At 38.2% G+C, this 14,390-nt stretch overlaps 1 protein-coding gene across 1 annotated transcript in view; it reads right to left on the minus strand.

Annotated features, from left to right (window-relative positions):
* Window positions 1-14,155, minus strand: part of LOC142984354 (uncharacterized) — a 26,088-nt gene extending 11,933 nt beyond the window's left edge. Inside the window, exons 1-12 of the mRNA XM_076131909.1 lie at window positions 14,085-14,155; window positions 12,371-12,499; window positions 11,764-11,900; window positions 10,694-11,398; window positions 6,833-9,912; window positions 6,264-6,465; window positions 4,840-4,915; window positions 3,492-3,883; window positions 2,617-2,820; window positions 1,906-2,010; window positions 890-994; window positions 74-221 (exon numbers count right to left, since the gene is read on the minus strand). Of these exons, the coding sequence (XP_075988024.1) occupies window positions 74-221; window positions 890-994; window positions 1,906-2,010; window positions 2,617-2,820; window positions 3,492-3,883; window positions 4,840-4,915; window positions 6,264-6,465; window positions 6,833-9,912; window positions 10,694-11,398; window positions 11,764-11,900; window positions 12,371-12,499; window positions 14,085-14,133 (5,332 nt within the window). The 5' untranslated portion in view covers window positions 14,134-14,155. The remainder of the gene's footprint in view (window positions 1-73; window positions 222-889; window positions 995-1,905; window positions 2,011-2,616; window positions 2,821-3,491; window positions 3,884-4,839; window positions 4,916-6,263; window positions 6,466-6,832; window positions 9,913-10,693; window positions 11,399-11,763; window positions 11,901-12,370; window positions 12,500-14,084) is intronic.
* Window positions 14,156-14,390: the final 235 nt, after the last annotated feature.

Here is a 14,390-nt window from a genome sequence, read left to right on the forward strand (position 1 = left end):
CAACGTGAGAATTTAAAAGTTTATAAATGTAATCATTCTGTATTTCAGTTGAATTATATGCTTTCTGAATTACCTCTCATCCTCGCTAGAGCGGGCAAGTTGGCCACGGCCAGGCGGACTAGAGAAGACAGCAGGTCTCTTCTACACTGAACACTGCACTTAACATGTTGGGGAATCATACTGAGCACCGCTGTTGATTTGATTACAGAGTGGTTTGTACCCTGAAACAAAGGAAACGTGAATTTTATTAACAACAAGCCAATATTATTTTCTTTTTCTTTAATAAAAACCAATCGCGCTCTAAGAATTTCATCTTGTATCGTTTGGACTTTTACAAACATACGAGACACAGGTCACAACTAGATCCAAAATCACTTTAATACGGATTGCACAAAATATTTGTTTTGAAAATAAACCGACGCAGGTTTTTCTCCTAGGCAATATTTTTCCGTATCGTGAGTGCATATTTAATGTGCTGTTATTACAAATTAAATGGCAAGCCTTTTTTAATTCTAATTTCTGGACCAGGAGTAACAGAATTTTTAAAAAGCACAAAATTACATGACGAAATTTGTTTTATTTCTTTTATATAAAAAAACAATCTTATTAATATCTAAATGCTAATGATTGGATGGATACTGTTTACTCAATCACGCCAAAACTACAGAACAGATTTCTGTTTACCTACCCTGTGCAATGATTTACGCACACAGGCATTAAGTAACAAATAAATGAAGTGAATGAGGCAAGGGAAGTTTGAAAGGATCGTACCAAGTGGCGTTCTCTAATCTCTGCCTACTCCCATGGGAAGAAGAAAGCGTGATTTTACGCATGTATGATTGTGCGTATGATGTATGTATGTAAATAATATAATTGAAATGAAACATACCCTGTCTAACTGACACATAGGCTCGTCTATCCGTATAGAGCACACGTTCCCGCATCCAATCTCCTTCGACATCGTATGTCCTAAGTGCTGGATGGCTTTTAAATCCTGTGAAGAAAGAGAGTATTAAAGTTTCAAATGACTACTGCCCTGAAGTCAGAACGTAGGTACTTTTGGCTTGTGTTTAAAAATGAGTAACTGTAGCAAATAGCCCACTGTCCACTGCATATGCCTAAGTGCTCATTCACGTTGACTCGCGGGCGCGGTGGCGGGCGCGGTCGCGAAATATCAAACATATGGCGATGTACCGAAGTGTTCACGTACAAACCGTTCGCGCGGTCTAAGTCGCGGGCGAGCTAGCGGCGTCGCGCGCGGCCCGCGTGGCGCGCTCGCGCCAATATCAAACAAGTGAAGATGTTCGTGTGTGTTCACGTCGAACTAGCGGTGGCGGGCGCGATCCACTCGCGATGTCAAGTAAGATCAACCAGTTTGAGCCAGTTTGAGCCAAACGCCCGCCTGGCGGCCAACGTGAACACAAATCGCCACGTCCCCGCGCTCGCGACCGCCACCGCGCCCGCGAGTTCCAACGTGAACAAGCACTAAGGTGAATGATGTATTAAATTATTAATTTTGTATATCTTCATCATTTATAATGATTGTGAAAATCTTTAACCCGCTCTTGGCCAGCGTGGTGGCCAAGTGTGGGTTGACCCCTCAAGGCTTGACCCCTCCCTCATTACGGAAGGAGACCCTTGCACAGCAGTGGGACATTAATGGGTTATTTATTTTAATGATAAACATAGACATATATTTATTATTTATTTGATTGTTTCTTACTATTTCCGAATAAAAAGTGTCTGTATTCAAAAGAGCACCTTTAGCGGCATAAGCCTTCATAAGAAAGCAAGTTACTGATGTTCTAAATTTTGAATGTTGTAAACCTCCACCAGCTGCGAACCTTGGCAACAAGGCTCTACTAAGTTGTTGCACTATAGGTCCCAAATAAACGCTTAACGTACCTCATAAGTACATTCACTCTTGGTCCTGTAAGTCGGCAGGAAGACCATGTCAAACGCTGGCAGAGTCACCACGTTCACCCTGATATCTTTCTGTATCACTTGATCCTGTAACAACATACATTTTATTTTAAATATTGTACAACGAATAAGCGAGAGTAATGAGAGTGCTTCTTCAGTAAAATGAAGCTCGGTAGAGCGTAGTGGAGCTGTCCGATCCGACCAATCAAGACCTTGAAAATTCTTCTCTGCGTCATTGCTCGGGATGGATGTGTATGAGGCATGGGAAGTTTGTAAGGATCGTACCAAGTGGTGTAGATACTAGGATAACGTAAACACAATCAAGAATTACAGGACAGAAGGAGAAATGATTTGATTTTGATTTTGAACTTATAGCTGATAGAGCGAGTTGTAAAAAATGGGTAAGTGAGGGAGATAATTTTTTTTTAGACTTCCTCTTCTGTCACGGGGACTTTTACAAACATACAAACAACGGACGCAAAGTACAACTAGATCCGAAACAAATATCTGTGGATCGCACAAATAAATATTTGTGCGATCCACAGATTATAATTATAATTGTTGAACAATTATAATTGTTCCGTGTGGTAATCGAACCCACGTCCTCCCAACGTGGCGACCACATTAACCCTGCACCACGAAAGTTGCCTGCAGTAGGTTGGTTAAAAGTTCAAGATATAAATTAATAATTACCAATTGACAAGTATATCGTCCGCTATTCCTCGCGCCGGCCTTCTTTATAGTGACCGTGAACTCGTCGACCTCCACGTTGTCATGATCCAGCATGTTCTTACGGTCAGTCTTCCACGAGTACCGGGGCCGGAGCGCGGCGGTGCGCTGGTGGCGGGGCCGGCAGTCCAGCGTCACGGAGTCGCCTACCATCACGTAACGATCATTCTGGAAGGTAAAAGAGTTGAAAAAGAAAGACATGTGATTCGTTTATCAACGGTTTAGTGGCTAAAGAATGCCTTCCTAGCTGATATGCAGCTACGAAGGCTAGAATTTGTCTATTGTCTAAAGTGCAAGTGTGTGCAAAGTATACTGGTACACTTTTAGTTCTATCATTGTCATAGCCCGGTGCGACGGTAGATATTAATAATAGTCAATTTGATTGAAACTGGCCAACGATGCAGGACTTTGTTTATAATAGGGTCCAAGTATGTGCACAATTTACAAGTGTACTCTCTATTACATCACTCTCATAACCCGGTGGGACGGTAAAACTGCAATTAAAAGATAATACGTAGATCTGACAGATTTACGTGCTCTCCAAAGCATTGAAGTTAGCAATCTTTACTTTTTAACTCTGGGAGATCATTCAACATTTTTGAAAGCACAAATATTTATTTTATTCACACAGAAAATTTGAACCTGTGACTGTCACAATCGCTAACGCTACACAGTCATACACCATGATTTTAAGAACCATCTCAATAAAACTTGCTTTATAATGAACAAATCTGCATCCAGACGCACTTAGGGGACAAACACATACAACCTGCACTTAGGGTTCAATCTTATAACCCATTATTGTACATCAAGGGTAAAAAATAAAGCTTTGATCATACCTCACTAGTCTTCAACCGCGGCAATATCCTCAACTTCACATCCATAGCCCTTCTTGCAGCATTCCTCTTCTTCCTGCCCACAATCCTATAGATCCCATCGTCCCCTTTCACAAACGTCTCGTACACATCACAATAAATCCCACCGATCCCATTACTCCTCAATTTTGCTCGACCAATAGACCGTTTACTTCGAACCCAATCCCATTTCATCCCACCACTCCTATAGTGCACAAAAAGACTCTTTTTCAGCCGTTTTCTTCTAAAACATGGTATGTTCTTCACAAATGATTCAAAGCTTTTCCCATTTAGTTGTTTGTGGAGCCGAGTGACACGGTTGAAGGTCGCTTGGAGGTCGCAGATGGTACGGCGGAGACGACTAAGCTCATTGGCCTCTTGAAACAAAGGGTGGGTGTTAGATTTGGGAGGTGGAGTATCAGGACCCTCCTCGCGTTTTCTGAGGGAGAAATAGAGGACGAGAGGAAAATGGTTTCATAATAAAGTGTTATATATAAGACCTAAATACATATTAGTTATGTACATAATATTGTTAATTCTTTCGTGTAAGCAGAATTTAAAAATCCAAAACAGTTCCAATCACTGTTAACAGTAAATCTGCAGACCAATGCCAGCAAAATGGGCACGCAGGCCAAAAAAGTGTTTAACCCTTAGACCGCCATACTCGACCGCTATACCGCTATACTCGACAAATCAGAATGTACTCACGACGCTTTCGTATGTCGACAAAAATATAGAATCGTGAGCACGTTCTTATTTGTCAAGTATAGCCGGCTGTGGCGGTCTAAGGGTTACACTATTTATTAATGTTTATTACTATTATGAGCCTACATCCTCCCACAGCTGTAGAAAGGCACGATTTTCGCTGTAGCCTGACTCCATTCTAGGTTATTCATATTTTACGGGTTCTACCTCACCGTCGTTTCTTAGACGGCGAGAACCCGTTTGTAATTTTGACTGCCTCCGTGGCGCAGTGGCTTAGGTCGCCACGCCGCTACCATTGCGTCGGGAGGTCGTTGGTTTGATTTCCACACGGGACAATCATTTCTGCGATCCAAAAATAGTTCTTTCGGGTCTGGTTGTACTTTGTGTCCGTTGTATTTATGTTTGTTAAAGTCCCCGCGACACAAGAGCAGTTCTTAGTACGGGAGTTGTTTTTTAAAAGGTAAGAGTCAACTCAAGATCCATCGGGTATTTGGAATAAGTGGCTAGTTAGATTGATTTTTTTTATTTATTTAAAAGTAGCTTAAAACTAAAAACATATTAAACTCGCCAAACATATGTTTGCTTAAACATTGTTGAGCAGACTATCATAAATTAAAAGGTTTCATACCTGGATCACGATAGTAGTTCTGCTTCGCCTTTACTTTAATGTCCACGAACTTTGAAATGTTTGACTGCTTGACTGCCTTTGAACAATACACGTTACTAGACACCCGTAATTTAATATTGTATACTAAATATTTACTACACAAAAACTTAGTAGAGAGGCTTGTATGCAAGGTCCGTGGCTGGCGAAGGTATAGTAAATTTATAATTTAGAACGTCATTGCAGTGACGCACAGACTTATGCAGCTGACGGTAGCCTGTTTGATACAGCTACGTTATTTTGGAAGTACACTAAATAATTGATCCTCTCGAGCGCCCCAACGTCAAAATTCAAATATACCGTTAAGCGTCCAGGCCTAAAATGGCGCGCGAAATTGAATTGGCGGTTGGCGTTTAAGCGCCGATTCCGTCATATTTTAATACTAACACCCTAGTCATACCTTATATATTTTAAATCTACATAAAATTTGCTATAGATTAAAAAAATAAACCACAAATAATATTCGATAGTGGTAGTACAATAGTCGGTTTAATCTGAATATTGTGTGCTTTAGCCATGTGTTTGAAGAAAGTCTAATAAATATTTTTAGGCAAAAAAAATATTATGACGAAAGGTCTTATCGTGTAGTTAATGAATAATGACATTAAAATCCAACTGTAAAATATACTCAAATCTTTAAAATTAGTTAAAAAAAGGATTTACAATATTGGTCATAAAGGAACATGTCGTTGGGTCAGATGTTGTTTAAGGTGCTCTCTGGCCTATATCAACCACTTATTCAAGTGTGTGCATTAGATCGTCGTCTCATTTCATCAGCTTCAATTTCAAATATGTTTGAAAGGGATAAACATAGGTTTAGCATTTCGTTTTTACGTTTTTTAAATGTAAGATCGTTTTGCCGTACCACGGTGGCGGGGCGCTTGACGGGGGTAGAACATTCAACCGTGACACGGTGGCCGGGCGCTTGAGAGGTTATAATCTAGATAGATCGTACACAGCAATGCTCTCTACTAAGTTGTGGAAATATCGGTTTATAACATTTAACTTTGTATGCCTGAATATAGCAGCAAGCCGCTGAGGATCTATGTATCTTTATTTGCATATACAGTATGTGTAAACGATGTTATAAAATAGTAACTAGATATATCTGGATTTATGTGTAAGTTTGAAGATCAAATAATAATTCAAATATGCTGTAGGAAAACCTCTTCACTTGGCAATAACCGCAGCGCCGCGTGTGATGAGCACGAATATCTATTCTTTTGGATGTTAATATATTTATTTATATATACAAATATGTATTTAGAAGTATATTTATCAGTTATTTGGTGACCATAGAGTACAAGCTCTGCTTAGTTTGGAACCAAATGACCGTGTGGGAGTAGTCTAGTGATAATTATCATTATTAATAAGGTCTCAGTCATTACCTTGTCATTCTTCTTGCACGGGACTATCTTCATGCCCATCTTCCTGGCGAACTTCTTCAAGAAGCCCTGGTGCTTCGTCTCCTCTGCATCCTCCTTGGGTTCCGGGATGTCTATGTCGGGAATCAAACCCATTATCTTTGTCTTTATGCTCTTTAACGGGCTCTCGTTTAAGTTCTTGTTGATTATTGATGGGAAGGTAGGTCTGGAACACATAAATGACGATAGGGTAGTTGCCTACTAGTTAAATAAGCTACTCTTTGTGAAATTTCATAAATAAATTTTGGTATAGAAATACGGTTTACGTCACAATTTCGTATTTTAGTTGGAATCAAATGAGTACCTAATAAAATGTATCAGTCTGTAATAATAAAAATTTCAACCTTTTACAAGTACACGTTTAATAATTTCGTTACCCCAGTCGACTACCCAATTTTATCAATGTAAGCACTTTAAGTAAATAAATATAAAAAATAAAAAACATGACATCAAGTATTGGAAGCATGATGGAAACATCTACTTACATAATATAAGTATTGAACTCATAAGAGGCATAATATATCTCAACTCACCTAGGACCTTCAAGATCAATACTTCTTTTGTACCCTTCTTCATTAGCAGGTTCATTCCCATACGCAATTCTTTGCCATTCATCATTCAATCTATTGGTCTCATACTGAATTATAGATAACAACAAATTCTTATATCCATCAGGATTCTTATTGCGAGCACTCAATGCTTCATCATTCAGATTATTATCATATTCATTTATTATTAATATAGTAGGGTTTTTACAAGAAGTGCTATCTTGTAAAGTTATAATATTCATAGCATTTGTAACGTGTTCTGTATCTCGTGAATCTTTTTGAGGCTTTTTACTCAAACCAAGAAATTTCATGGTCGTCTCCAATTGTTTACTGAAAAAGCCTTTTTTACTCGGTTTGATAGTAATTGTCATTTTATTTGTCGTTGCTGTTGTTTTACCAGTTGTTCGCGGTTTTAAAGTGGTCGTTTTTGTTGTTGGTTTAGTCGTAGTCTTTTTTAAAGTAGTCGGTTTAGTACTGCGTTTTGTTGCTTTAGGCGTAGATGTACGTGTTGCACTAGTACTAGTTTCAGAGCCTGAAATTATAGCGATTTTTTCAGCTTCTTCAGCTTCAGTTTTTAATGTAGATGCTTTATTTTTTACGTTAGCAGTGGTTAACTCATTTTCTTTAGTAATATTGAACATATTTGAATGATAATGAGAGATTTTATCGTCCAAAATTTTTTGCATTTCATCCGTCGATTTTGGTATATCAAAATCGTGTTGTTTGTTTGTTTTTGTGAGTTTTTTTGTTGCCTCTGATATCATGGTCGTTTTTGTTTCAGTGACATCTGTTTTTTTACTTTCAGTCAAAGGTTTGACATCTATAGTAGTTTTAACATCGTCTTTATTGCTTACTTCAGTCATATTGGGATCAGCAGGCCTCATTTTGACTGTAGAATGTTTTTCACTTTTGTAAAGCAAAGTTGAATTTCCCAGACTGTTAATATCTGATTCTTGAAGACTGCCAAATAGATGGAGAAGTTGGTTAATGTTGTATGTTAAAAAATCCGTTGTGCTTTCGAAGTATTCTTTGTGCGTATTCTTGTAAAAACTCGGATCTTCTCTTATTGATTTTTCAGAGTACGAAACAAAATCACCATTTCCAAATGTGCTCGCTGTAACAGATTTTTCAGCATCCGTAATACTAAATTTATCACTTGTACTTTCTTCCAAAGATAATTCCGCTAATCTTGGTTTCTTAGTAGATGTGATATAATCTACCCAAAAGTTCATATTAGTGTTTTTAGACGGTGTCACCGTTCCAGATTCTATCACCGATCCTGTTACAGAATAAAAAGATTTTGGCGTTGAAGATGTTAGAACAATATCAGGTGGTTTCATATCTCTCGCTTGCCTGACTTCGTCTTTACCACGGTTGATATAATCGACCCAAAAATTACCACCAGTATCAGAAATCAAAGGCACTTCTATCTGACTCTCAGTCTCTCTTTTAAAGCTACGTTTAGATGACTTAGTGCTTTTATTCAAGCTTGTAGCACCTTTGTCTTTCTTATTACGTTTTGGAAATAAATTCCTTAAGCCTTTGCGTTTTTTCTTCTTATCAGATTTCTCGTCAACTGTATAATCGTATATCCCATCTGTAGTTCTTAAAATCTCTAAACCTGAGTTCATGGATTGTCCATAACTCTCGGTAGGATTACAAATTATATTAACATTGATACTATCTAAAGAATACACATTTTTGACAAACTTTTTCTTTTTAGTTGCGCATCGTTTTTGAAATATCCTACGAGATATACAACCGTTGAATGCACGCATCATTTTATCGCCGCCATGTTTTAATTTCTTATTGATACATGCCTTCATTGCTAATGTTTTGTTCAAATCATCTGCTACGGCTAAAAGATCACTCATAAGCTGCGTTACTACAGTTTCTTTAACAACTTTGAGCGTTTTAGTAACCTGTCGTTTGTCTATACAAGTACCAAGAGTCTTACAAGTCCTCCCTTGGCATTTACCACGAACTCGTTTCGAATAATCTTGCAAACTTCTATCAATCTTGTGAACAGCATCTCTTAACTTCAGCCCTCCACTCGGATTCATAGAGAAAAACGTTTGTATCTCAGTACAGTGGTCTTTCATATACTGTCCTAGGTTTTCAAATTCGAAAACTAGTTCTTCTATAACCGCATCACTGGCTGCGCAGGCTCTGCACATAGTTTTATTCGGCTTACATTTGCAATTACAAACACGATCGTTGTCACCAAAATATCTCTTAATAGCATCCCAATCAATAATTTTCTTGTACCTGTAGCCTTTTTTCTCAGCATCTTCATCTTTGTTACTCCTTGCTTGTCTTATATTACTGTTACGACTCCTAGTTATATTATCATACATTTCAATCAACTGTTTATTCACTGCTGCTATGAAATTCTTGCTAAGCGTCACTTTAGCTATGCTTTTCATATCGTCAGGCCTAGTCGTTTCACCATTACTTGAGCTATTAGCTAGCTGTCTAGGTTTGACATTAGATAAATCTAGTTTTGCTGTAACAGGCTTCAAAGCATACCCATCTTTAGGTTTATCAACTAGCAAATACATTCCTGGAGATAACGAATCTATAGCACTAGCATCAGTAACCGGGACTTCTCCGGAACTTTCGAAAGAATGCACTTGGTACTCCAAATCAACTGGTGTAGACATTTTTGCGGAAAAAACTTTTCTTACTCTCAAAGGTTCGAGTGGAGATCGTTTTTTACCGAATTGTGTGTCATAAGGTATTTCAATATGGACTTGGATGGAGTTGGTGCCATCTGGATGGAGAGGTACACCTTTCGTAGGTTTCCCGAAGACCCCACTGCCGCTCCAGTAAGTAGATATCTTGTCTTCATAACTGACAGTGTTTTTCATGAGGTCGACAATGACTTCTAATGCGGCGACGTCTTTTGCCGTATAAGTGTTTAATGGAGCGTCTCTTTTCTTTATAATGTTGTGTTTGTAGTGATCTGTCGTTTTTAGAGGTAGGGGAGTAGAGTATTGGCTTTTCTTTTTCTTTTGTATTCCTTCGTATATGAAGTTGTTTAGTGGGTCGCCTTCGTAGTAAACCTGGGGATGATAGGGTGGTTTTTTATTAGATAGAAGTAATCATTTTTGAATGAAAGAATTGGGGGACACAATATACAAACATAAGCGAAAACATTTTTTCGCAGAAATATGAGATCCACAAGACTGTTTTAAAGATACATGTTTCTTTAGAATATGTATATGGAAGTTACAGGCTGATTATATTACGAACTTTAATTAAACTTTAGTAATTATTTTGTAAAAATATACGTTATCATGTAGACAAAGGCTAAATAAAACTAGCTACGATTCGAACATATTATTATGTACTTTTCTTGCTTTATCTACATAATATTTATATATCTCGCTACATATACTCGCCTGTAATTTGTATAAAATAGTTGAAACAGTTTTCTAAGAAACAGCCTAAGAATCATCTTAACTATTTAACTTTCGAAAATAAAAAACTATTCTTAACAAAATCACATAGAAATAGCGCTTATCTATACTAATATTATAAAGCTGAAGAGTTTGTTGGTTTGTTTGATTGTTTGTTTGTTTGTTTGTTTGTTTGAACGCGCTAATCTCAGGAACTAGAGGTCCGATTTGGAAAATTCTTTCAGTGTTAGATAGCCCATTTATCGAGGAAGGTTATAGGCTATATATCATCACGCTACTACCAATAGGAGCAGAGTAACAGAGAAAAATGTTACAAAAACGGGGAAAATTTTGACCCATTCTCTCTTAAGTGACGCAAGCGAAGTTGCGCGGGTCAGCTGATAACTAAATTTCTACACATAAGTAAATTTAAAGTATAAATTACCTGATCATCCATCTGCTGTCCAAAATTATCCACATACATTTGCGTCTCATTAACTTTCTCGCTACCAACACGAGCCGGGAGTATAACAAACTCAGGTCTGGGACTAAATGGTACCGAACTGACACTTCTCGTCTGCCACGGGTACATTGCCCTCGTCGTACGCCACGGATACTTGTTACCTTTAGCCCCGGGAAGGGTGTATAGGGGACCCATGACTAGATCACCGTAAGATAACTTTTTAGCTACGGAGCCAAGGTCCATGAATTGTGACAAATCGAACAGCTGCGGTTGCGGTTTTGTTGAAGGTAACGCTCCAGGTCTTGTCTTGTCTTCTGCTTGAGTTGGCTGGCTCCAGCTTGGACCATGAGCGCCTACAGGTGTTTGAGGTTTTAGACTCCAACTAGGCTCTATACTCCCATTAGGTATCCCAGGGCTGAGCCCGAGATAATCGGTCGCATGGTCAGGCAGCAGTAAATCGTCATAATTGCTGAAATCTGTCTTTCCTGTAGGCTTGTATTCATGATATTTGTACTTGTATTGGTTTTTTGGTTTTACATTCAAGTTTTCTATGGGAGGTCTGATTTTCTTCATTATTTTGAAGGCGGGGGAGGGCGAGGGGGAGGGGGTTGGGCTGTATGGCACCGCGGGTTGGGAGGGGTAGTACGTGAACATGTCATAGACCAGGTCCTTCTGCTTTTCTGTTGACTGTTGGAGAAAAGTTTTTCATTAATAATAGTTAATATAGGTTGCTGGTACAATAGCAATAGTATAACAGGTGATCGAAAATTCTGGATACGAAAAAACCTAAGTTTTTTGGGTGCAGCTGAATACCAGTATTTTACATGGAGCGACTGCCTATCGGACCTTCAGAATACAGTTAAAACACGATACATCTCAGTAAGACTGGTTGTCTGACTTCCAAGCATCTGACAGCTGGTAACAGGCGGATCACAATTTAATGAGCCTTCCGAAAGCCGGAGGAACTCTGTTTGTATAATATGGCCACCCATCCACAAATTAACCTTGCCAAGCATAGCTTGACCTGTGACTACAAATGGGAATTAAATTACCGTGTACTTATCTCCTCCACTGTCTGCTATGACGTAGTCTCCGAACTTGATAACAAACTCTCCGGAGCGGTCCACGTAGAATTGTCTGGACTGTCCTAGTCTGTAGTCGGGAAACTCTTGCATTTGCATGAAGGGCTCTGTGGAATCGGAGACATTGTCTTATTACTTTTGTTACAAGAACTAATAAAAAAAAATCACCGAAATGTATTAGGTCGGGGAAAATGTCTTTTCGCATTATAGCATGTATGAAATTGTAATAAAATCTCTTTGGCTTCAAGAATCACAAATGAGTACACGGTTCATTAGGTTTCTTTCAGTGAGCTCGTGAGGTACCCAAATATCGAACTTTTTTGTGTAGAGAAAATATTATATTACAAGTTCATACATACTATAATGCGAAAAGACTTTTTCCCGACCTAATATTAGTATAGATAGGATAGCAGACAACTCGCATAACAAAAACACTAGGAACCTTTTTAAACACTAGAAGTTTGTTTATCCCGAGTTTCTATTAGAAAGCAAAATTTCATCGACATCGGTGTAGCGCTATAGTGACAGTAACGGACAAAACCTTTTGTTGCAATATTATTGAGAATATAGTTAATACCTGGATTAGGATATCTATTCGGATATCCGGGTGGATATCTAGACGGGTATCTAGTAGTTAGTAATGGTTTCTTCTTAGCAAATGTCATGTTACGAATCGCGTTTAGATTCAGTATATCGTTGTTGTTCACTGAAAAAGAAACACATCTATACTTATAATAAATCTGTAGAGAGGTCAATTCTGTACATTGAATATATTTAAAAAAAAACCAATGGGGGATGTTTAGTAACGGATACTGATACCGAATCTGCAATTTATAATTTTCTTTTCTGTCTGTCTGTCTGTCTGTCTGTCCTCCGTCTGTATGTGTCGCTATCACGTAAAAACTACCGGATATAATGCACTGAAATTTGGTATATGCATAGAATAAGTAGTGGAGCAATTTCTAGGATACTTTTTATAGCATAAAATTTCAAAGATTTTTAGAAAATTGAAAAAAATACGTAGAAATCGTTTGAACCTGCGTTTCCCTATAGAGACCATAGATGGCGTTACAATTCATTTCACAACATTCGCATAGTCGCGGCGCCTGCCGTATCGATACCTGTTGTTCGCACCAACCAATAGATGGCGTTATAAACCGCAACAAAGCATGTGTTTTCTAATTAATTTATTTTGATGGCTTTATTGTAAAAAAATTCCTTTGAAACATGCTATACATTTATAAGATTTTTAAACATAAATGTTATATGATATATTACACAAAAATGTTGGTTTACGTGGGTCCGGTGCGATCGGGATATCCTAGATGGCAAACCGAGTAATTTCGTTTGTTGTCGTTGTTCGCCGCAACTGACAGATGGCGTTGTTGTTCGAATCACGTAATATTTAATAACCAAATTATTTGGTTGCATTAAGGAAATAAATTGGATAGCTATGAAACAGACTATGTGGTAAGTTTTAAAAAATAAACAACGGAAGATATAAGTATAAAAAATAATTACGGGTTACGCGGTTTCGGACGTATCATCGCAAGTATACATTATTACGCGTCTGAAGAGCTCCGGCGCAGATAGGACCTGTAATAATATTCTGAATCCAGACGGGTAAGCAATGGTCAGTCTATTATAAGGTATTATATTTTACACTGTAAACTGCTACGGATACAGACGAGAGCGGAAAAGAAGGTAACCACAGGAAATCAGGCCTGCCTGAGCCTGTGTCACATTGTGCCTTTCGGGTCCCTTTCGTAAATAACCATTAGATGACAAAAGAGTTGTTAACATTTTTATGTGTAGGTGTATCGAGTGCTTCGCAATTCGCGTGCTCAAACGAATAAGCAACAGTACGAAATTCACGCGAGCGGAGCCGCACGGGTCAGCTAGTACATAATAGAACGACTGTTACAGCCAAAAAGTTCAGGCAAAGGCATATGAAATACACTCGTATTTCGCCATTAACAATGTTTGTCCCATGTAATAGCGAGCTTATAGCCATATACCACGTTACTAAACTCCGGACTACTATTGAGAAATATTCTAATCTATATAAGAAAATAGTCTTTCCTTCATTCTATTTTCACTAATGATTTGCCCGACCGCGCAACTAAAGCAAGCATTTTGACGGTAAAGGAAACCCTCCAGTTGAAACAGAATCGTGAAAACAGTTCTTGAATAAATGCGAGATTCCAATGTGCTTGCCAGCGTGGTAGACTATAGGCCTAATCTCTCTCTTATTCCGAGAGTGCAATGCCCAACAATTAATACAAACTCACCACTTTTAGCCCATCTGTTTCTCACCAAGCGTGCTGCATTATTGTTCATTTTATTGAGTGCGAACTGTTTCCTGAAAACTTTAAAACATGATTTACTATCAAATTCTTAAAAAAAAACAATTATAGTGGAGTAAGTAATATATAATTTTTTATCGTATGTTTAGTACCCAAAACCTAGTGTGAAATAATGCAATATCTATCTAGCCGACATTCGGCTACAGCGGCATTTCATTGAATCCAGCCAACTGTGCAGGACTTTGTATATAGTGCAGTGTGCACAATACACAGGTAAACTCTCTATTCTTT

This window comes from Anticarsia gemmatalis, chromosome 27 (assembly GCF_050436995.1).
Source record: "Anticarsia gemmatalis isolate Benzon Research Colony breed Stoneville strain chromosome 27, ilAntGemm2 primary, whole genome shotgun sequence".
In the NCBI taxonomy this organism is placed as follows: domain Eukaryota; kingdom Metazoa; phylum Arthropoda; class Insecta; order Lepidoptera; family Erebidae; genus Anticarsia; species Anticarsia gemmatalis.